Raw genomic sequence first — 22931 nt, 5'->3', positions numbered from 1 at the left:
AAGAAATGTTCCCATTCGGATATTTGGAGACATCTCCTGAGACCGACAGTGGGTACCCGGATAGGGTCGGGTAATAGGGGGTTGGGTACCCGGGTAGTAAATTTGGACTTGTCCCAGCCCTATTTTCCAGGCATGGTGTTCTGTTGTGATTTTATCGAGTGGATTTCGGCCAGTGCAAGACCAAGCCCATTTATCCACAGACTACCCAAAAATGCCTCATTGCCCTTTCCTTTTGGGACAAGGTAGAAATTCAGACATCCCTCCCGAGCTTCAGCTTATATTTACATCTATGTATTCAAGTGGTACTAGTGGTTCTTCTGTGTATATCCTCACATTACAGGGGAGGTTGCACATTAGAAAACAGACTGGTCCATCTTGTGTTGCATCACTAAACATGCAGAACCTGTATCCAGGTCCACTGTTCCCCCCTGAACGTCCGGGTAACCAAATGGTTTCTCAGTTCTCTGGGTGTGCATGTACCCTGTGTCAAAGTCAGTGTCTTCATTCTCATATTGCCAACCACTTGCCTCAACATTACCAGGAAAGTCTTGGCATACTCAAAGCAATGCAGGCGTGGTCTACTTGCTGTTGTACACTCATTCTACTCTATCTAAACTGATCTGGACTGTGACCTTCCCTTCAATATCAATAGCATTTACTCCCAGGTTGTGGAATGGCTTCTTTGACTTGGAGGCAATTTACATTACAGAGAATGTCTTCTGAATTTCACTGGTATCTCATGATGCCAATTCTTCCAACTCCTCGTCTCAACTGGTTCCTCAAATGTCACTCATTTACCCTCAGAAGTTTAAGTTGTGTACTCTTTCATTTCAGTCCACAGACAAACTGGTCTCAAAGCACAGTTTATATGATTTTGCCCCAAAACACAATGCACTGATAATTTTTGTAGTGTATTCTTACAAAAAATTGCACATCAGTTTTTCGATTCATACCTCAATGAACCGAAAAAAATACATAGTCAATGCTTATAATTAAATTCAACACTGTAAAACATGTTATACCTACAAAAGTTTAACCAAAAACAGTTGTATATATCAAAACAGACAAAAACGATGAGATTGATAAACATTCCAGTTATATGATCGTTTAATTTATGCACATAACTTGACACGCCTACACAGTCGGTAGCCAATCAACAGAGAGTAGGACAAAAACAATGTTCATAGAACCTGTCAATCAAGGCAATAGGCGAAAAGAACAGCAACAGTCAGACTCTAACGAACCGGAAGAAATATGTCCGGGAGAAGGTGGCTGTTTCAAATGACATTGTCAGTTACCGCCAGATTTAAACATTAGTTCCCTGAAAACGTGTAAACACAGTTGGAAAAATCCTAGTTTGAAAAGAAACCCAAAGACATGAAGTTGTGGAACTGAGGCGAGCAGGGAAAAAACTGGCGAGCAAGCCTGCACGTTTGCTGTTTCATTCCTTCTCCGCCCTCGGTTTCAAAGGGTAGTTTGGACAATGAATGTCACTAAATGTCCTGTGCATGATACACATGAGCAGAAAGGGAATTCCCCCGACTGTATTATTGGTCCCGACATTCAGCAGTAATAAAAGTAGTGCGCCTCGGTTGGTGTGGCACCTTAACACGTAACCAATTCAGCTAATTGGAATGCAGGATGTTTAATGAACACATCGAAAATTTAATTATTGTAAGATGAAGCTAACACAGATGTCAAATATGCTGCAATCTTCGTGTAACATACATCTCCCATATTCTAAAACAGGAAAGAAGCTTCTTATTATCTCTATTAATATATTAGTGTCTGGTTAAAATGAAAATGAAAGAGTTTTTGACAAAATATAATTGAAAAATGTAGTGCAGTGAAACACACAAATCTAAAAACTATTACAAGCATATTTGGCAAGGAAAATTTTGTTGTTGTTGGTAACTTCCATATTATGCAAATCTAATACAAACGATTGGTAACACTAACATCAAAATTGTGTCTGTTATTACACAAAATTTCATCTGTATTTACACAGTCAAAAAGCTCAAGAGAACAAGTTTGTTTTTTCAAAGAATAAACCTATCATCTTTAATTTTAAAACATCCACAACATTATCAAATGTCCTGACATGATTGTTACAGGGGAAATGTTACCAGTGCCAGTGTGGGGCTGGCTATCTTGTGTAACGTGTAATGATGATTGTCAAGAGACTAGTGCCGCGGAAGGAAATGCATGATCACATGGAATCGTAAAACAGTTTATTCATGAGTTCTGAAGATAGCTTCATAAATTATGTAACATTTGTTTCTGTAATCGATGGAAATGTCATGAAATTAACATGAATTTCACAAACTTGTATCTGTTATTTATAAATTTTTGCTACACAACATATTGAGTGAAATATGTTTTATTTACATTTTCACAAGCAAATCAATAAAAACAACAAACGATTTCAGCAATGTATCAATGCATGATGAAGTGAAACTTGCACGTCAGATAGATTTCCTTACCTAGATTATCTTTTGATATGCTTTTGAAATTAATTGTTGAACCTTGCCTTTAGTTATTAGGAGCAACAGTGACATAAGTGTTAGATTGATATATCTTGGACAGTTGATATCTGAGAGCTTAATTAATTTATGGGTTTTTTTCTGGTGTCACTTGTTTCTGCCAGTCAGTCTAATATAACAACTGGCATGATCTCCCATATCAAAGCTATATGAAGTGTTTCAGCTGATGTTTAAATGTACACATTAACTGAGAAACGGTGTTTATGTCATTGTTTGTCACCATTTAACATTGCATTCATTTTATGAAAGTCATAAAAATGCAAAGACAAGAAAAATAAGAAAGAAATATGAAAAATAAATCTCCTCAGAAGGGATATATATATACAGAAACAGTGTTGAAACTTTGTGTAACATAAATTTATCCTTTTTGTAAGAATTTTATACAATATTACATTTATTGTTGGATACAGAACATATTATTGAAATATGATACTTACATATACATGTGTCAATTATTTCATTCTTAATATTACCAGAGTATTTATGCTGACAGCAAAGTGTCTGTTTTTATTGACGTTTATTGACTGTTGACTAATTATCCAGGTGAGCTACAGTGCCATGGCACTATTCATATGAGGTATTTTGTGTATTTCAATCATTGCTATGAAAACAATCACCATGTGATGTCATGACAACTTATGAATGATACTTATACATCTATGACTAGTCTTTTTTTCTCTTGAAGCCATGGTTAAGTTATTTCTGCTGAAATTTGACATCTGATGAGTTGTCCAAGTGATGTAGATCAGCAAGTATGGTTCAATGTTGAGGGCCAATTTGAGTTGATTTCAAATGATCAGAAACTGTCATGGTGTTACTGGTGGTGCTGGATTTACAAGGATACACTGCCTAATTAGTGCAAGGGAATGCTGCAACGTGGACTGGCTGTAAAATGGCAATTATTTAATATGATACAAGCATAAAATGGGCTACAAAAACAATACATGTAGACACAGTTTGGATGTCCAGCTGCACTGATGCACTGGACAAACTAAAGATACATTCTTCTCTCACTTCTGGCGGATCTTTCTTCATGCTGTTCAAAGATGCTGCTCAGTCGTCCACATTGGCACAATGGCAGTAATCTGTAATGCTGAGTTGTGAGTTATTATCCCTCGCCACAATTTGGGTTGGGGATATGGGAATGGGGTTCGTCTGTCCGTCTGCTTCTCAAAGGGGACAAAGTTTTCTCATAAAGTATTTAAGTCAGAGAAATGAAATATTACACACTGATTTTACTGGTTATGATCTTTAATGATTTCGAAACTTGGTATTGTAAATACATTTGTTACAGAGTTATGGCCCTTGCTCCATGCTTTTCGACTTAGTGCATACTCTTTGAAATGGGGACATGTTTTTTCAGAAACTACTGAAGTCACATGAATGAAAATTTGCATGCTTGTCTAAGAGATACTTGTCAAGGCTGAGTTCGGAAATTGGTCCCGTAACAATTTGTTTTATAGAGTTACATCCCTAGATCTATGTTATTTTACTTGGTACATAGTGTCTGCAGTGGGGATATTTTTTCTAAGAAACTTCTGAAGTTAGCTGATCTAAGAGATACTTATCAAGACTGAGTTATTTATTTCAGAGAAGGGTCCTTTTGTGTGTATTGATTTCACATTTAATCAATTTTTATGATGACATAAAGCGTCCGAACTGCCTATCTCTTCTTAAGACTTCAGAGGACTTGTTTTACCTTACCTGATACTACACAGTGCTTTAGCTTCCCTACCTTATACAAACAAACAGTACTGGAACGAAGAGACAGTTTAAACAGACTACAGCCCATTTCTCGGCATACCTTGTTTTATTTTCAAATTTTGTCTTCAGGTGGTGTTTCCTCCATATATCCTTTCCCTGCTTGCTATATCGGATTCTTTGCAGTTTATAGCTTGTAAAGCTATATTTTTATAGCACATTTCACCCCTTGGTCGCCATTTTAACTTTTGTACATCTCTGTTTATGGAGTAGCGAGTTTATGTACTTTTTGCTATAGTTCTCTTAAACTATTGGTGAATCTCTCTTTTATTTTGTTGATTATGGCTTGCTATTGACATACTTCCTATTGATTAGGAATATTCTGTTTTTGAATTGATCCCAGTCGCGCTTCACACTGTGTTGTGTTTGTTTGTTTGTACGCTTAGTTCACTTATTGTCCAGTAACATGTTTTGCTTCATATGTGATTCTGCTCGTTACACTTATGCGCTGTTTACATTTTTTTGCAGAATGTATTCTATGCATTGTGCTTTATGTCAAAGGCCTAAGTTGGGGAAAGATCCACATCAACTTTGCCCCTACTGCAAGCCTGCATGCTCATTTGATCAGCACTGCTCTTTTTGCACTCCCTTGTCAATTACTGACTTTAATCATAACAGAAAGGCCCTCCTTCGTCGCTAGAAAAAACTTGCTTATAGGAGGAAATGTTTGATACTTCGCTGCCACCAACCTCTCCCTGCCTGTCGAATCCAGCCCCTCCACCTTCGGATATGACTACATCGGCACGGTTCCTTCGGTGCTCCTCCCCAATCTACACCTTCTGCGCCGCTTGATTATATGAATCCTAAGGCCATTTGTGCCTTTTGGGAGCAACTCTTGCAAGCTCCCGCCAGTCGCCCGGTTGGTGTTCCCGCGCCTCGTCAGATACTTCGTCCCGCCGTTCTGCTGGTCTCATACTCCTGACGACACAACTGCTGCCTTTGTTAAGGGCCGTCGTCAGATATAGCCAGAACTTCACCTCAGAGAGCCTGTTGTTGACATGTCAGGTGGAGACTTCACCTCAGACAGCCTGTTGTTGACATGTCAGGTGGAGACTTCCCCTCAGACAGCCTGTTGTTGACATGTCAAGTGGAGACTTCCCCTCAGACAGCCTGTTGTTGACATGTCAGGTGGAGACTTCACCTCAGACAGCCTGTTGTTGACATGTCAAGTGGAGACTTCACCTCAGACAACCTGTTGTTGACATGTCAGGTGGAGACTTCACCACAGCCTGTTGTTGACATGTCAGGTGGAGACTTCACCTCAAACAGCCTGTTGTTGAAATGTCAGGTGGAGACTTCCCCTCAGACAGCCTGTTGTTGACATGTCAGGTGGAGTCTTCACCACAGCCTGTTGTTGACATGTCAGGTGGAGACTTCACCTCAGACAGCCTGTTGTTGACATGTCAGGTGGAGACTTCCCCTCAGACAGCCTGTTGTTGACATGTCAGGTGGAGACTTCACCTCAGACAGCCTGTTGTTGACATGTCAGGTGGAGACTTCCCCTCAGACAGCCTGTTGTTGACATGTCAGGTGGAGACTTCACCACAGCCTGTTGTTGACATGTCAGGTGGAGACTTCACCACAGCCTGTTGTTGACATGTCAAGTGGAGACTTCCCCTCAGACAGCCTGTTGTTGACATGTCAGGTGGAGACTTCACCTCAGAGAGCCTGTTGTTGACATGTCAGGTGGAGACTTCACCACAGTCTGTTGTTGACATGTCAAGTGGAGACTTCACCTCAGACAGCCTGTTGTTGACATGTCAGGTGGAGACTTCACCACAGCCTGTTGTTGACATGTCAGGTGGAGACTTCACCTCAGAGAGCCTGTTGTTGACATGTCAGGTGGAGACTTCACCACAGTCTGTTGTTGACATGTCAAGTGGAGACTTCACCTCAGACAGCCTGTTGTTGACATGTCAGGTGGAGACTTCACCACAGCCTGTTGTTGACATGTCAGGTGGAGACTTCACCACAGCCTGTTGTTGACATGTCAGGTGGAGACTTCACCACAGTCTGTTGTTGACATGTCAAGGGGAGACTTCACCTCAGACAGCCTGTTGTTGACATGTCAGGTGGAGACTTCACCACAGTCTGTTGTTGACATGTCAGGTGGAGAATTTTACCACAGTCTGTTGTTGACATGTCAAGTGGAGACTTCACCTCAGACAGCCTGTTGTTGACATGTCAGGTGGAGACTTTTACCACAGTCTGTTGTTGACATGTCAAGTGGAGACTTCACCTCAGACAGTCTGTTGTTGACATGTCAAGTGGAGACTTCACCTCAGACAGCCTGTTGTTGACATGTCAGGTGGAGACTTCACCACAGCCTGTTGTTGACATGTCAAGTGGAGACTTCACTCCGGACACATGAAATGATTTGGATGATGGTCCATGTTGATTGGCAAGTACATTAGAATTGTATGATGTCTTTTGATATCACTGTGGCAAGTAATTGAACATGGTGTCAACAATTATAATGCTCACTGACAATTACCAAAAATACTTCCCCTATATCTGTGGCACTGTGGGTAATATCATGTAATGAGTTCCCATGCACTCTTGTATGTTTCAGATGGTTTGCATATTGATGCTCGGAATGTTATCTTAGGAGCACAGGGCACTATTGTGGACCAACATGTGAGTGTCAGACTTCATGCCATTACACAGCCAATTAACGTTAAAAACTGTTTAGTGATGTGACTGATTGTATCAGACTGTTTAGTGATGTGACTGATTATATCAGACTGTTTAGTGATGTGACTGTATGTATCAGGCTGTTAAGTGATGTGGCTGTATGTATCAGGCTGTTTATTGATGTGGCTGTATGTATCAGACTGTTTAGTGATGTGACTGATTATATCAGACTGTTTAGTGATGTGACTGATTATATCAGACTGTTTAGTGATGTGACTGATTATATCAGACTGTTTAGAGATGTGACTGATTATATCAGACTGTTTAGTGATGTGACTGATTATATCAGACTGTTTAGTGATGTGACTGATTATATCAGACTGTTTAGTGATGTGACTGATTATATCAGACTGTTTAGTGATGTGACTGATTGTATCAGACTGTTTAGTGATGTGACTGATTATATCAGACTGTTTAGTGATGTGACTGTATGTATCAGGCTGTTTATTGATGTGGCTGTATGTATCAGACTGTTTAGTGATGTGACTGTATGTATAAGACTGTTTAGTGATGTTGCTGTATGTATCAGACTGTTTAGTGATGTGGCTGCATGTATCAGACTGTTTAGTGATGTTGCTGTATGTATCAGACTGTTTAGTGATGTGACTGTATGTATCAGACTGTTTAGTGATGTATCAGGCTGTTTAGTGATGTGGCTGTATGTATCAGACTGTTTAGTGATGTGACTGCATGTATCAGACTGTTTAGTGATGTGACTGTATGTATCAGACTATTTAGTGATGTGGCTGATTGTATCAGACTGTTTAGTGATGTGACTGTATGTATCAGACTGTTTAGTGATGTGACTGTATGAATCAGACTGTTTAGTGATGTGACTGTATGTATAAGACTGTTTAGTGATGTTGCTGTATGTATCATACTGTTTAGTGATGTGGCTGCATGTATCAGACTGTTTAGTGATGTTGCTGTATGTATCAGACTGTTTAGTGATGTGACTGTATGTATCAGACTGTTTAGTGATGTATCAGGCTGTTTAGTGATGTGGCTGTATGTATCAGACTGTTTAGTGATGTGACTGCATGTATCAGACTGTTTAGTGATGTGACTGTATGTATCAGACTATTTAGTGATGTGGCTGATTGTATCAGACTATTTAGTGATGTGACTGTATGTATCAGACTGTTTAGTGATGTGACTGTATGAATCAGACTGTTTAGTGATGTGACTGTATGTATAAGACTGTTTAGTGATGTTGCTGTATGTATCAGACTGTTTAGTGATGTGGCTGCATGTATCAGACTGTTGAGTGATGTTGCTGTATGTATCAGACTGTTTAGTGATGTGACTGTATGTATCAGACTGTTTAGTGATGTGACTGTATGTATCAGACTGTTTAGTGATGTGGCTGTATGTATCAGACTATTTAGTGATGTGACTGTATGTATAAGACTATTTAGTGATGTGACTGTATGTATAAGACTGTTTAGTGATGTGACTGTATGTATCAGACTGTTTAGTGATGTGACTGTATGTATAAGACTATTTAGTGATGTGACTGTATGTATAAGACTGTTTAGTGATGTGACTGTATGTATCTGACTGTTTAGTGATGTGGCTGTATGTATCAGGCTGTTTTGTGTTGGGGTGTATGTGTCAGACTGTTTAGTGATGTGACTGTTTGCATCAGGCTGTTTTGTATTAGGCTGTATGTATCAGACTGTTTAGTGATGTGACTGTATGTATCAGACTGTTTAGGAATGTGACTGATTGTATCAGACTGTTAATGATGTGGCTGTGTGTATCAGGCTGTTTAGTGATGTGGCTGTATCTATCAGACTATTTAGTGATGTGACTGATTGTATCAGACTGTTTAGTGATGTGACTGTATGTGTCAGACTGTTTAGTGATGTGGCTGTATGTATCAGGCTGTTTAGTGATGTGGCTGTATGTATCAGACTATTTAGTGATGTGACTGTATGTATCAGACTGTTTAGTAATATGGCTGTATGTATCAGGCTGTTTAGTGATGTGGCTGTATGTATCAGGCTGTTTAGTGGTGTGGCTGTATGTATCAGACTATTTAGTGATGTGGCTGTATGTATCAGGCTGTTTAGTGATGTGAATGTTTGCATCAGGCTGTTTTGTATTAGGCTGTATGTATCAGACTGTTTAGTAATATGGCTGTATGTATCAGGCTGTTTAGTGATGTGGCTGTATGTATCAGGCTGTTTAGTGGTGTGGCTGTATGTATCAGACTATTTAGTGATGTGGCTGTATGTATCAGGCTGTTTAGTGATGTGACTGATTGTATCAGACTGTTTAGTGATGTGACTGTATGTATCAGACTGTTTAGTGATGTGGCTGTATGTATCAGACTGTTTAGTGATGTGACTGATTGTATCAGGCTGTTTAGTGATGTGGCTGTATGTATCAGACTATTTAGTGATGTGGCTGTATGTATCAGACTGTTTAGTGATGTGACTGCATGTATCAGACTGTTTAGTGATGTGACTGTATGTATCAGACTATTTAGTGATGTGGCTGATTGTATCAGACTGTTTAGTGATGTGACTGTATGTATCAGACTGTTTAGTGATGTGACTGTATGAATCAGACTGTTTAGTGATGTGACTGTATGTATAAGACTGTTTAGTGATGTTGCTGTATGTATCAGACTGTTTAGTGATGTGGCTGCATGTATCAGACTGTTTAGTGATGTTGCTGTATGTATCAGACTGTTTAGTGATGTGACTGTATGTATCAGACTGTTTAGTGATGTGACTGTATGTATCAGACTGTTTAGTGATGTGGCTGTATGTATCAGACTATTTAGTGATGTGACTGTATGTATAAGACTATTTAGTGATGTGACTGTATGTATAAGACTGTTTAGTGATGTGACTGTATGTATCAGACTGTTTAGTGATGTGACTGTATGTATAAGACTATTTAGTGATGTGACTGTATGTATAAGACTGTTTAGTGATGTTGCTGTATGTATCAGACTGTTTAGTGATGTGGCTGCATGTATCAGACTGTTTAGTGATGTTGCTGTATGTATCAGACTGTTTAGTGATGTGACTGTATGTATCAGACTGTTTAGTGATGTATCAGGCTGTTTAGTGATGTGACTGCATGTATCAGACTGTTTAGTGATGTGACTGTATGTATCAGACTATTTAGTGATGTGGCTGATTGTATCAGACTGTTTAGTGATGTGACTGTATGTATCAGACTGTTTAGTGATGTGACTGTATGAATCAGACTGTTTAGTGATGTGACTGTATGTATAAGACTGTTTAGTGATGTTGCTGTATGTATCAGACTGTTTAGTGATGTGGCTGCATGTATCAGACTGTTGAGTGATGTTGCTGTATGTATCAGACTGTTTAGTGATGTGACTGTATGTATCAGACTGTTTAGTGATGTGACTGTATGTATCAGACTGTTTAGTGATGTGGCTGTATGTATCAGACTATTTAGTGATGTGACTGTATGTATAAGACTATTTAGTGATGTGACTGTATGTATAAGACTGTTTAGTGATGTGACTGTATGTATCAGACTGTTTAGTGATGTGACTGTATGTATAAGACTATTTAGTGATGTGACTGTATGTATAAGACTGTTTAGTGATGTGACTGTATGTATCTGACTGTTTAGTGATGTGGCTGTATGTATCAGGCTGTTTTGTGTTGGGGTGTATGTGTCAGACTGTTTAGTGATGTGACTGTTTGCATCAGGCTGTTTTGTATTAGGCTGTATGTATCAGACTGTTTAGTGATGTGACTGTATGTATCAGACTGTTTAGGAATGTGACTGATTGTATCAGACTGTTAATGATGTGGCTGTGTGTATCAGGCTGTTTAGTGATGTGGCTGTATCTATCAGACTATTTAGTGATGTGACTGATTGTATCAGACTGTTTAGTGATGTGACTGTATGTGTCAGACTGTTTAGTGATGTGGCTGTATGTATCAGGCTGTTTAGTGATGTGGCTGTATGTATCAGACTATTTAGTGATGTGACTGTATGTATCAGACTGTTTAGTAATATGGCTGTATGTATCAGGCTGTTTAGTGATGTGGCTGTATGTATCAGGCTGTTTAGTGGTGTGGCTGTATGTATCAGACTATTTAGTGATGTGGCTGTATGTATCAGGCTGTTTAGTGATGTGACTGATTGTATCAGACTGTTTAGTGATGTGACTGTATGTATCAGACTGTTTAGTGATGTGAATGTTTGCATCAGGCTGTTTTGTATTAGGCTGTATGTATCAGACTGTTTAGTAATATGGCTGTATGTATCAGGCTGTTTAGTGGTGTGGCTGTATGTATCAGACTATTTAGTGATGTGGCTGTATGTATCAGGCTGTTTAGTGATGTGACTGATTGTATCAGACTGTTTAGTGATGTGACTGTATGTATCAGACTGTTTAGTGATGTGGCTGTATGTATCAGACTGTTTAGTGATGTGACTGATTGTATCAGGCTGTTTAGTGATGTGGCTGTATCTATCAGACTATTTAGTGATGTGGCTGTATGTATCAGACTGTTTAGTGATGTGACTGCATGTATCAGACTGTTTAGTGATGTGACTGTATGTATCAGACTATTTAGTGATGTGGCTGATTGTATCAGACTGTTTAGTGATGTGACTGTATGTATCAGACTGTTTAGTGATGTGACTGTATGAATCAGACTGTTTAGTGATGTGACTGTATGTATAAGACTGTTTAGTGATGTTGCTGTATGTATCAGACTGTTTAGTGATGTGGCTGCATGTATCAGACTGTTTAGTGATGTTGCTGTATGTATCAGACTGTTTAGTGATGTGACTGTATGTATCAGACTGTTTAGTGATGTGACTGTATATATCAGACTGTTTAGTGATGTGGCTGTATGTATCAGACTATTTAGTGATGTGACTGTATGTATAAGACTATTTAGTGATGTGACTGTATGTATAAGACTGTTTAGTGATGTGACTGTATGTATCAGACTGTTTAGTGATGTGACTGTATGTATAAGACTATTTAGTGATGTGACTGTATGTATAAGACTGTTTAGTGATGTGACTGTATGTATCTGACTGTTTAGTGATGTGACTGTATGTATAAGACTATTTAGTGATGTGACTGTATGTATAAGACTGTTTAGTGATATGACTGTATGTATCAGACTGTTTAGTGATGTGACTGTATGTATCAGACTATTTAGTGATGTGACTGTATGTATCAGACTATTTAGTGATGTGACTGTATGTATCAGACTATTTAGTGATGTGACTGTATGTATCAGACTATTTAGTGATGTGACTGTATGTATCAGACTGTTTAGTGATGTGACTGTATGTATTAGACTATTTAGTGATGTGTCTGTATGTATCTGACTGTTTAGTGATGTGACTGTATGTATCAGACTATTTAGTGATGTGACTGTATGTATCAGACTATTTAGTGATGTGACTGTATGTATCAGAGTTTTTGCTCGTTTCAAAATTACTTAGAAGTGTTGATTTTTGTTCGATGATGTTTGGTACCTGTCATCCTTTGTGTGGTGCATTAAAGTGGTGAGGTTTTCAGCTATTTGAAGGTCATTGGTATGGTCATTCATTAGGTTGTTCTGCTTCTTTGTGAACTGAACCAACCTCAGTGTTTGTATTAAATGTTTGTAAGCACTTATACATGAAATAATTTCATGTGATTTGCTGAAATGTTAAGGTGAAGGTAATTAAATCAGAACCAGAAGTGATGTCATTAGACCAGAAGTGCTTCTCTTAGGGTAGCAGGACCAATGTTGTACTGCATTGGACAGCATTTGGATCCAAGTTTGATAGGGATTAGATACCTGATTTGTGAAGTCAAAGTAATTTATGATACATGTTTGGTGGGAAAGTTTGGGGCATTTGGGAAATTGTAGGGATGGGATTCTGTTTACTGTAAATCATGAAATGATATTTATAAACCACAAATTAGAAAGAGTGATCTAACCATTTTACTTTCCTACTCCAGTGCTTTTTCACTCACTATGTTTTCAGGAAAATGACACTGAATATACACCTTATCTTTACAGGCAAACCCTCATGTCATCCCAACAGGAAACAATCCTCCCAGAGATGATGCCAGCAGTCTTCAGATGGATATGCCACCTTCATACAGTTCCCAGACATATCCTAAACAGGTGGATTTTGCATTGTCTGATTTAGACATTGAGAATTGCACAAGTGAGGATGAAACTCAAATGAAACAACCATTGATTACAGCGAGACATCCGAAACCAGGAAACAGTTTACAAAATGGAAAACAATCAATAATCACAGAACAAGTTTAATCTCCCATACTGTCTGCTTCTTTCAATTCCAACCATATATTGGCTTGGTGTATAAAATGAATGACTAAACTCTGTGTATGAGCTGAGGTACGCAATGCCAGGCCAGATGGCGTCCAGACACATGGATACTATACATGGATAATGGATCAATATCCTGCTCTACAAGTCAACAGCAATGACAGTGCTTTGTGTATTGTGTTTGCCTCCATTCTGCAAATGATCAAATGAATATACGATTACATGATGTTTATGACACGATGTGCAGGGTCTTGGCTGAAAATCAGTGATGACACCAGGTGTTCATGAAAAGGGTATGCATGTCCTGCCCTACCGGTAGCACCCGCCATTCACACAATTTGCATAAAAAAGTAAGTATGTATTGCCTGACATGCTCACCAGTACTCTTGCGATGCCTCGGCGGCCTGTCAACAAACCAGGCAATCAAGTGATCAATGAACCAGAAAATGTCAGTTTTGAATTATGTGAGCATGACATTAATGCAAAAAATGTGAGTATCTCTTGCTCACATTTATAAAGTGACACATTTTTATCAGGACATATTGGAGTATATTGTCATGTCTGGTTTACCGCACATAGGCAGAATGACATGTATGACAAAGCTCACAATAACCAATGTAAAGGGGTGCTAGATTTCAACAGTGCTTCTCACCATCTCACAACAAGTGTGGTCAGTTTGTTCAAGAGTTGTTGTTTGGGAAGGGCGTCAGTGGCTTAGTTGGACTCAGTTACTGACAGCAACATGAAAACTGGATTCATGAAGTGTTCAAGGGGTATCTTTGATTCAAATATCACCCAAAGTGAAATTCCCTTGTAACTTTAACAAGACAATATCCCTAGTCCAATGACACAATTCACCCATATGTAGCTACTCAGCTTGATACTGCAGTGTTCTTCAGTTTCTCCACATCTAAAAACAATTGAAACTATGTGGCAAGTGATGAAAGACTTGTGGCAAGTGATGAAAACTGGAACCTAAGTATCTCAGTGAATGGTCTCCATCATGGAATGTTATCCATCACCCTTGTAACGATCAACCCAAGGCTTGCATACACAATTTGATAGATAGTGTGGAGTATATCCAACAGTGTCTGGTCAGAAACAGAATGTAACTGACTATTGACTTGAATATTTTATAAAACAATAGTCTTATACAGGTTTGTGCAAATTCTGGGTATATAGTTTGAATTATTGATTAAATTACTGAAGCTTGAAATTGTGGCCTGTATTGTGCTTGTTACTATTGTTGTGGTATCTGGTTGTGTAACAATGTAATGTCTGAAACTTGAACTGTGCATGTATACCTGCCAATTTCATTGTCAATATGATAGGCTGAAATAGCTGCAGGTTATGTTTCATGGTCTTCATGTGATACGTTTTACTTCAATGTGTGAGAGTATGTGTGTTTGAGAGCATGTGAAAGCATGTGTGTGTGCCACAGTTTCTTATGACAGTAGATTATCACAAATAGCATACACTTGCATTTTTTGCTGTACTTTTCCTGCACTCAGTACTTTCTTATTCAGCAGTATTCCATTAAACATTTAGATTGAGGCTTCATATAGTCATAGAGAACAGGAATCAGTTTTAACACACTGTGACATTGTCCATTTTTCTATCCACCATCCTCCAGTCAGTCGGCATTGTGCTCTTCTTCTCCAATACTATGGGCTACAGTCAAATCTTGTTAATACTGAATGACGAGTAAAAAGTAGATGGGTTTTTTTGGTCCCTACTGTGTTATTTGTTGTTGTTTAAAACCTGGTTATGTAAGTAAACAAGGACTTTTTCGTCTGGATCCCTGGAGTCATTATATAGGCAAATTGAAATATAAATTCAAAAGGAAATTGTCCTTCAAACACTCCGGTGGTGTGTATCAGCTCACAGTAACTTTTCCAAACATCCATGAGTTCCTTCCCTTGGTTGCTTGGTACTGCCCGTCTTACTCAGCATTACTTATGGGAGATACAACTCAACATTGAGATGGTTAATATATTTTAACATTGAATGTTTCTTTTGTTTGCTATACTTTTTAAGACATTTCACGTCATGGCTGATAATAGAACATGTTGGATAAGTGGCCATCTGGATAAGTAGATGGTTTTATGACAGTCTCTTGAGAGTAGAGCAGAAGGTCAGTTGTTCTGTCCTCTGGCCATGTCAAATCAAAAGGCATTAAGAGGTGAGGTGAAATAGAGTTTAATGTCACGTTCAAGGTTGTTACACTTATATAGCAATCTGCATGCATGTGTGTGTTAGTGGCTGCTTGTACTACTCCGACTAATGCCAATTTTATAGTGCCAGCCCACGGAGATACCTGTTTAACATGGATACCTCACTGAAACACACTACACTAACTCCAAGCTGAACATCTGATCAGTCTGGACTAGTACAAGTAGGAACACACACACATGCATGCACGTCGCTATGTAAGTGCTATAATCGTCAACACAACATTAAACCTCACATCACCTGCAGGTCAATATCATTTTAGAAAACTGTGTCACTTGCTCAACTCTAAGGTTTGAGTTTACATTATACACCAAACTCTGCTGTAAACTTTTGATCAGTTTAGATTTCAAGTTTACTCTTTGAATTTCTTAACATGTGTCTCATATCATTATCTGTGTTTTAATTATGTTTACCCGGTGTCTGAAGTATTAAAGTCAGCTAAATAATGTCCCTGTGGGGTTTGTGTTTTCATGTTGTTGTTCATGTTGCTCCATCTTTGTAAAGATGATCCCTGCTATGGTGGCTCTAAAAGATGCTTGCAGAATGCTGGTGGTTACACATTCCACAAAAGTATGAATGCTTTTATCATTAAACTTCGTCTGTTCCTTATCTAGGATGGTGCCCTCCTCTGAAAGGGTTTTGATCACTTTTCATCAAGCTCAAGGTCTTTCGAGAAATAACAAATTATTCAGTGATATTGCATTCTATCATTATTTGATTATTTACAAGCTTGTTTTAAGAGGCGACGAACAGGATCAGGAGGTTCGCTGACTTGGTTGATGCATGTCATTGTATCCAAATTGCGTTGATTGATGCTCATGATGTCAATCGCTGGATTGTCTGGTCCAGATTTAATTGTTTACAGACCGCCGTCACATACCTGGAATGTTGCTGAGTGCAGCGTTAAACGCAAACAAACAAAACTTACTCACCCATATTCCCAGACTAACACAAAACAAATCTGTATAAATTGTTTTATTCACAAACTTGACTACTTGTTGACATACAGCTACCCAATGATCAGAGGTTTAGGGTTCTTTGTGATGTGAGGGTGATGCTATTTCCGCAAGGCATTCAGGAGACTTGGTAGTTGACCACAAGTTGACCCTGCCCTTGAAGGACTGGGACTGTACCCACATGGTGGTGTTCAGCACTAGAGAGTGTTTCCGTGGTTCAGTAAACATTGGCCAAGTCTGGTGCAGGCCTAACCTCAATGCGTTGTTTTGGTCACTGAAATGTAGAAACGTCTAAACAAGGCTCGCCAATTTTTAGCTCATCTGAACCAAAGGTATTCATAGGAAATTTGATATTCGGTAATGTAAATTTTCCATTAGAATGCAGGTGGTGGATGTTTAATAGTCAGCATGTTTTATAACTCACAAATAGGTCGCAGTTAGGTATCCCAGAATTAAGCTTCATGAGCTGTGGGATAAATGTGTTCCCGAAGAAAGTCTTATTTCGAACTCAGGAGACATAGTTTAGCATCATACACGACTAACCTCCTTAGTTGCTTACCACAGACGCCAAGGATTTGAAGCCCAACCTGTTTCAGGCAATCTTAGGAATTTATTAGAATTAGTGGATCACCTTTGATAAATTCCCCATCAATAGTATGTACAAAACATACTCGACTAAGGGTGACAGAGGATAATCTCCAATTACATTGGCCATGGTGCTGCTGTCCACTCCTTGACAGGGATAGTCCTTGTACTGGAGCCACAGTTTGTCTTTTAGCCAGTTTTGTTGTATATTTGAGAGGATTCTGTGTACAAGGGATGAGACGGACCCGCTCTGCATGATTGTTCTTTGGAACAATTCCTTGGACCCAGGGTACAAGGTCCCAGGTGGATCCTGCTGATTCTCCCCTGACCCTCCCCCCAACCCCCTAAAGATGCAATGTGTTTCTTGACCATTTGCAGAGCAAGAGGTTGGTCCAAGAGACCATAGTTCCCCATAGACACACGGTCTTTTTGTGATGAAGAATCCAACTGTCCCCATACAATACTGGATTGTTGCCACAGTTACTTCCCTAAGGGCAATGATGGAGGAAGGGTCAAAGAAAAATGGCATAATGAAGCCCCTGCCATTTATCCAAACAAATCCAGGGATGTTCCTGGTTTCCGTTAGTGACATCAGTGAATACATTCATTTAGCCATCCTCGTCTCCAGTAACACCATCAACACCATACATGTACATCTTGAGAGTCTAAAGACATGATGGACCATTCAAGTAGACTTTGAAGGAATGGTTAAAGCCTGGATGTGTGTGCGGTCGTCTGAACCCCCTTTACCCGTGGGCGGCAGTGCGAAGGGGATTCCTAGGACTGCATGGTGAGATGTCCAGTCTGTGACTTTGGTTCCGTCAACCTTGTCACATGGGTAAGTACATAACGGACAGGGCGCAACCAAGAAGGTTGACAGCAAAGGGAAGAACTGGGGAATTGCCACAATCCTGTTTTGTGGAACGATTTCGCTCAGTCTTTGAACGTATGTATTAGTCACATAGGAGTTGGTTGTACACGACAGTTGTACCACACTTGGCATTAAAAAAGTACGCTACATATTTGTAATTACAATAATAACGCCAGGTCCTTCTGAACGTTGCCAAAACATCATTGTTATTGAGATGGCTATGCAAATATAGACCTGACGAGGTTTTTCAAGGAATTTGTGTATTAGACGTTCGATCTCCAAAACGCCTCAACGGAGTGCTGAGTTGGTCGTAGGTACCATTCGGAGATTAGCCTCGGTCATAATCCTTGGTTTGCAGCACAAAAGTAGTAAATGTCTACGGCCTGCTTCAATTTGGTCTTTCCTCCCACATGAAGCTGACACACCGTCATATTGTCCGTTCAAAGAGGCACCAAGCCTTATTTGTGGCAACCCGTGTTATTATGGGACAAGTCGAATATTTTCTTGCAGGTTACGGAAAGGGGAAAAATCAGGCACTCACTCTAGATATGTACAACATTCCTGTCCATCAGTTTGGTTGGGTTTGACCATGATATATCTGTGCAGATGTGGCGATCAAAGGTTTCAACTGGTGTGTACTTGCTTTAACAACATTATCATGTATTTCTGTAATATACAGTTACCTCATAGCTCTTGTGTAAATAGTTTTTGATCCTTATTTATTTATTAATTAATATATTTTTTTTTTACACAACCAATTTGTAAGGATTTAGCTCCACACTTAGTTAATAAATATGGCAAATATTTGCTGTTTTCACCATGTGTAAACTTTGATGGACACCTGTAGCAACTTAAACTTGCTGACCTGCTGTCTGCTGTATAGGTAACCTATACCTAACAAGTATGCCACAAGACGTGCTACTCCATGTATTACTCTGTAATGTCATATACTGAATTGAATAAAAAATATTTTTAAAAAAGAAGTTTTTGATCCACTGTGCTGGTTGAAAATATGTCTTAATTATATGGTTTGGAGTCAATTAACATGTGCACATCTTATCACCATGGCATAGACATGCTTTCATAATGCTCCCACACACAGTTTCAGTATTTTACATCGTCATCAGCTACTGCCAGCAGTTTGGCTTTCAGCGGGTTAATATTTACAAGTAGAGATTGCTGCAGAGCATCAATAGCTCCCCGCCATATAATGTTATGTGCAGAGGAAGGAAGTGTAAGCTATGGGAGGAGAGAATTTGTGTTAAGTACAAATTGGTTGTTATTAATGTACTTATCTTTGGAAAGCACAATAAAAGAAACAGTGTGTCAGCACAAAGAAAACCAAGGCAAGAAAACTGGGCCTGTCAGGCAAACCTTGATGTTTACCCACTATTAGTACCAATAAAAAAATCCTATATAGATAACACAACAAATGTCACTCTAAAGCATGCTTTTGCAGCAAATATCAATATTTCTGGTCAAAATGTTGGTTGGTTTAAATAAAGCAAACTTTTAAAATAGTAAACACAAAAAATGTAATGAATACACTCTAAATATACTTCAGTTCAAATGTAAAAATTCACGCAATCATTAATGGATTCCCATTTATCTAGTAGCAAGTTAGGAACATACAGTTTGGTCACGTTATCTATAAATATTGAGAATCATCTTACATATTGTAAAAACAAAGGCCATAGGTCACTTTTCTCAAAACTTCGTTTAAGTGATCACAAACTAAAAATTGAAAAAAATGTAGATATACAAAAACACCAACCCCATTTGAACAACGTCTCTGTGAAACATGTGATGTCTCAGAAGATGAACAACATTACGCACTGTCTTACATAATACAACCAAGAAAGAGAATCACAAATAATCCCCAATCATGATAAAGAATTTGGTACACTCTGTTAAAAGGAGCAGATTCTTAATAAGTTTACCAACAGTTATCCAGAAACAACTTCCAAGATCTGTTAACATATCAACAATTAAAAACAAATTCCTTGTACATGTATGTACAACATTACCATAGTTTTGCTCAATTCTCATATTGTTTCCATATCATTACAAAACCCCGTTTTAGAAATTAAATTCTACCTCTTTTGAATGTTGAATGTTCCTGTGTTTTTTAATTGTCGTTTATTGTGCATGTATTTTGTAGTTTGTGATTGTACAATATTGCCACTGTTCTTCATGGAATGTTCCGCAATACATATCTCATCTAAAACATCTTTGTTGTATAATAGTTTCTTACAGTTGTTTACGGGGGCATGGTTGGCCCAGTCGCCGAAGGCGCTGCAATTCGCTATGCAGAGTTGTGTTCCTTGGGCACGCCAGAAACCTGTGACAGTGTGTTTGAATCTCGGTTCACCCCGATTTTGTTGTCAGCACAAAACCCTTGCTCGTTGGTTTCACCAAAGTGGTGAACGTCTAAGACCGGCATCACTTCAGACTTTCATCCCACTTCAAGCTGACACGGAATACTATTCAAGACGGCGTTAAACCCAACTACCTCACTCACTCTTGTGTATGGTTCCGTTTGGTTAACTGGGTTTGTGTTGGTATTGCTTCCGGCTTAGATTGGAAACTTGTTGAGAAGAATGTTACTATGTTCAACCCAAACATCGTGAAGATATCATGCAACCGTATTATCTTTTTGGAAAATAATTGCAAACTGCAGACCAACCTGTTGATTTCCTATGTATCCAGAAGCAAAGAACATATACGGGTGTATGATCTCTGCTGGAAGTTAATTTTTTTTGTCAAAGCAATAAACCATGCAGAAACGTATACCGCCGCGTGAAACGGTATGTACCATACATTACATACAGTGAAGTATTTAAAACAATGCTGTGCTCAACTATGCACAGCAAGCGCCATACATGTGATTATGAAGACAACTAATAAAAAAATTCTCATATCAAACCCGTTGTTTTACATGTGTTGTTTATTGAAGAAAGTCATACTTTATAGAAGCCTGTTATTTAATCGTGTTGAACAATATGTTGCAATAGCAGTGTGAAAATTGAGTGCGCGTGACAGGCTTGGCCTAAATTCCTTCCTGGAACGTTTCTCGATGGCTGCCTGAATAACATACGATACATTGCAAAGGTAGTGCGCAATTGAACTGTTCGGGTAAGGGAGATAATCACTCACTCTCAGTGATACAGCTTGAATAAGATACGATGTACAGCAATGCAAGGTCAGTGCGTGAATTTATCACTTCTATGCTACGCCTATAGCTAAAGGAGATAATCGCTCAATGCGCAATAGTTTATTCTTACAAATTATAGACCGGTTAACTTTAGCGAAATGGGATCATTTTTAGCTCTTTTAAAAACAAAATGAACAAATTTCATGGGCTATCAGCCTTACGAAAAGTGACTAAGTCTCAGAATAGCAAGATGATTTTGAAGTATCTCTTATTCCTGGAAAAGATAAACATCAACATTTCACGCAAATTTCACATGATTTGTATGTTTCGTTTCGGTAACTGTGTGGCTTGAAATTTCAAAGAAACCAACATGTCGACTTACATGCTCCAAAATTAACCTCTCCCGTATACTTCCCCGCCTTAAGGGCGGGGAAGAATGAACATAGTTCATCATAATGATGAGCAATCAGGCAAGTTAAGCAAATGTGCATCCTGACAGTTTCGCCGAGTTCAACAAATACTCCACTGCATCAAGACACTGCATGGGGCGCTCGTATCCTTGTAGGTGTTGTTTGTGGCTCTTCAAACGACTGTCCACTTCTCTCTACGCCCGCATTATGGAGGGGAATGGTGGTGGGAAAGAAGCCGGTATGATATGTTGTATGGTATGATGAAACCCTTCAAGATTATTTTTTGCTTCTTGGAACAGTGGTGGTTCCCAAGAGAAAAAACTCTTGTCATTGGACTGTTCCAAACTGTCCAGAAATTCGCACGTATGAAAAATGCAGTGTATTATAAAATAGATGTAGTAAACTTTATTGTCCATGTGTGAAGCCCATTAATGGTGTCCGTTGTTGTGGTATTGCTGACCACCTATCCTAGACAACGCCTTAACAGAGTGAGTGGGTAGAATCGGTAGCCCCTATTGGCAATATTAAGGGAGAACTAGGCTCCACATCTTTTACCCATGTGGGGAATCGAATTCGCTTGACATGCCAAATCTTTAATCTCAAGGTTACCCAAACGCCCTTCGTGATGGTAGACAGGTTAGACATTAATGTATCAATCGAAAGCCAGTGCGAGAACGTATAATCTATAAATCACATCATATCCTTATGATAGACTTACTATTGTTGCATAAGTGCTTAATCATGAATTGTTGTATGTAGGTGTGTCTGTAGGTTAATGGTGAAGGCGCTACAATACAACTAAGACCTATTTGTCATGAGCTGTCATTCCAATTGGACTGCAGTAAAGAGGAAAAAACGGGGCATGGGGAACTAGCTGCATGTGTCCGAGTTGCTGTCCTGACCGAGTTGGACGGCGTGTACGAGCTGACCTCCGAGATGCTCTACCCCGGGCCCATAGTCCAACACTTGCATGAGGCATCTTCCACGGGGAGTAGGCGGATGAAAGAGGCGGACTAGTCGAGAACACTATGATAGAGTGTACATTCAGAAGTGGGAGACGGATTTGCGCAGTCATAGGAATACTCGCCATGCTACACATATTGGTAAATGTCCATCAATAATTCATGAGTAAGTAAAGGTCGTTACGCCGTTTTAGACAGTGTCAGCAATATGGGGGCTGCTGGGGCTGGGGTGGCATGTTGTATGGGCGTGCCTGCCTACCTACCCATCTGTCAAGTGTACAGGACAGTGGTAACTGAACAGGAGGAGTCGACTAATACCTACATTGACAAATGCCTACAGTCTAAAACAAACATTTATATGCTTCAGTGGTTTTACATGTGATACCCTGCTACCTCTCTGCCCTGCTACCTCTCTGCAGAGTGGAACTGGCCCATTTTAGTGTACTATTGCC

The 22931-nt window shown here is 39.2% G+C and overlaps 1 protein-coding gene across 1 annotated transcript in view; it reads left to right on the top strand.

Annotated features, from left to right (window-relative positions):
* The window catches only part of LOC124149535, a 43980-nt gene extending 27989 nt beyond the window's left edge, over positions 1-15991 (top strand). Inside the window, exons 12-13 of the mRNA XM_046521202.2 lie at positions 6877-6941; positions 13034-15991. Coding sequence (XP_046377158.2) covers positions 6877-6941; positions 13034-13291 — 323 coding nt within the window. The 3' untranslated portion in view covers positions 13292-15991. The remainder of the gene's footprint in view (positions 1-6876; positions 6942-13033) is intronic.
* Positions 15992-22931: the final 6940 nt, after the last annotated feature.

This window comes from Haliotis rufescens, unplaced genomic scaffold (assembly GCF_023055435.1).
Source record: "Haliotis rufescens isolate VD_foot unplaced genomic scaffold, xgHalRufe1.0.p SCAF_4, whole genome shotgun sequence".
NCBI classification, from domain to species: domain Eukaryota; kingdom Metazoa; phylum Mollusca; class Gastropoda; order Lepetellida; family Haliotidae; genus Haliotis; species Haliotis rufescens.
This window is presented reverse-complemented; position numbering and strand designations above follow the sequence as displayed.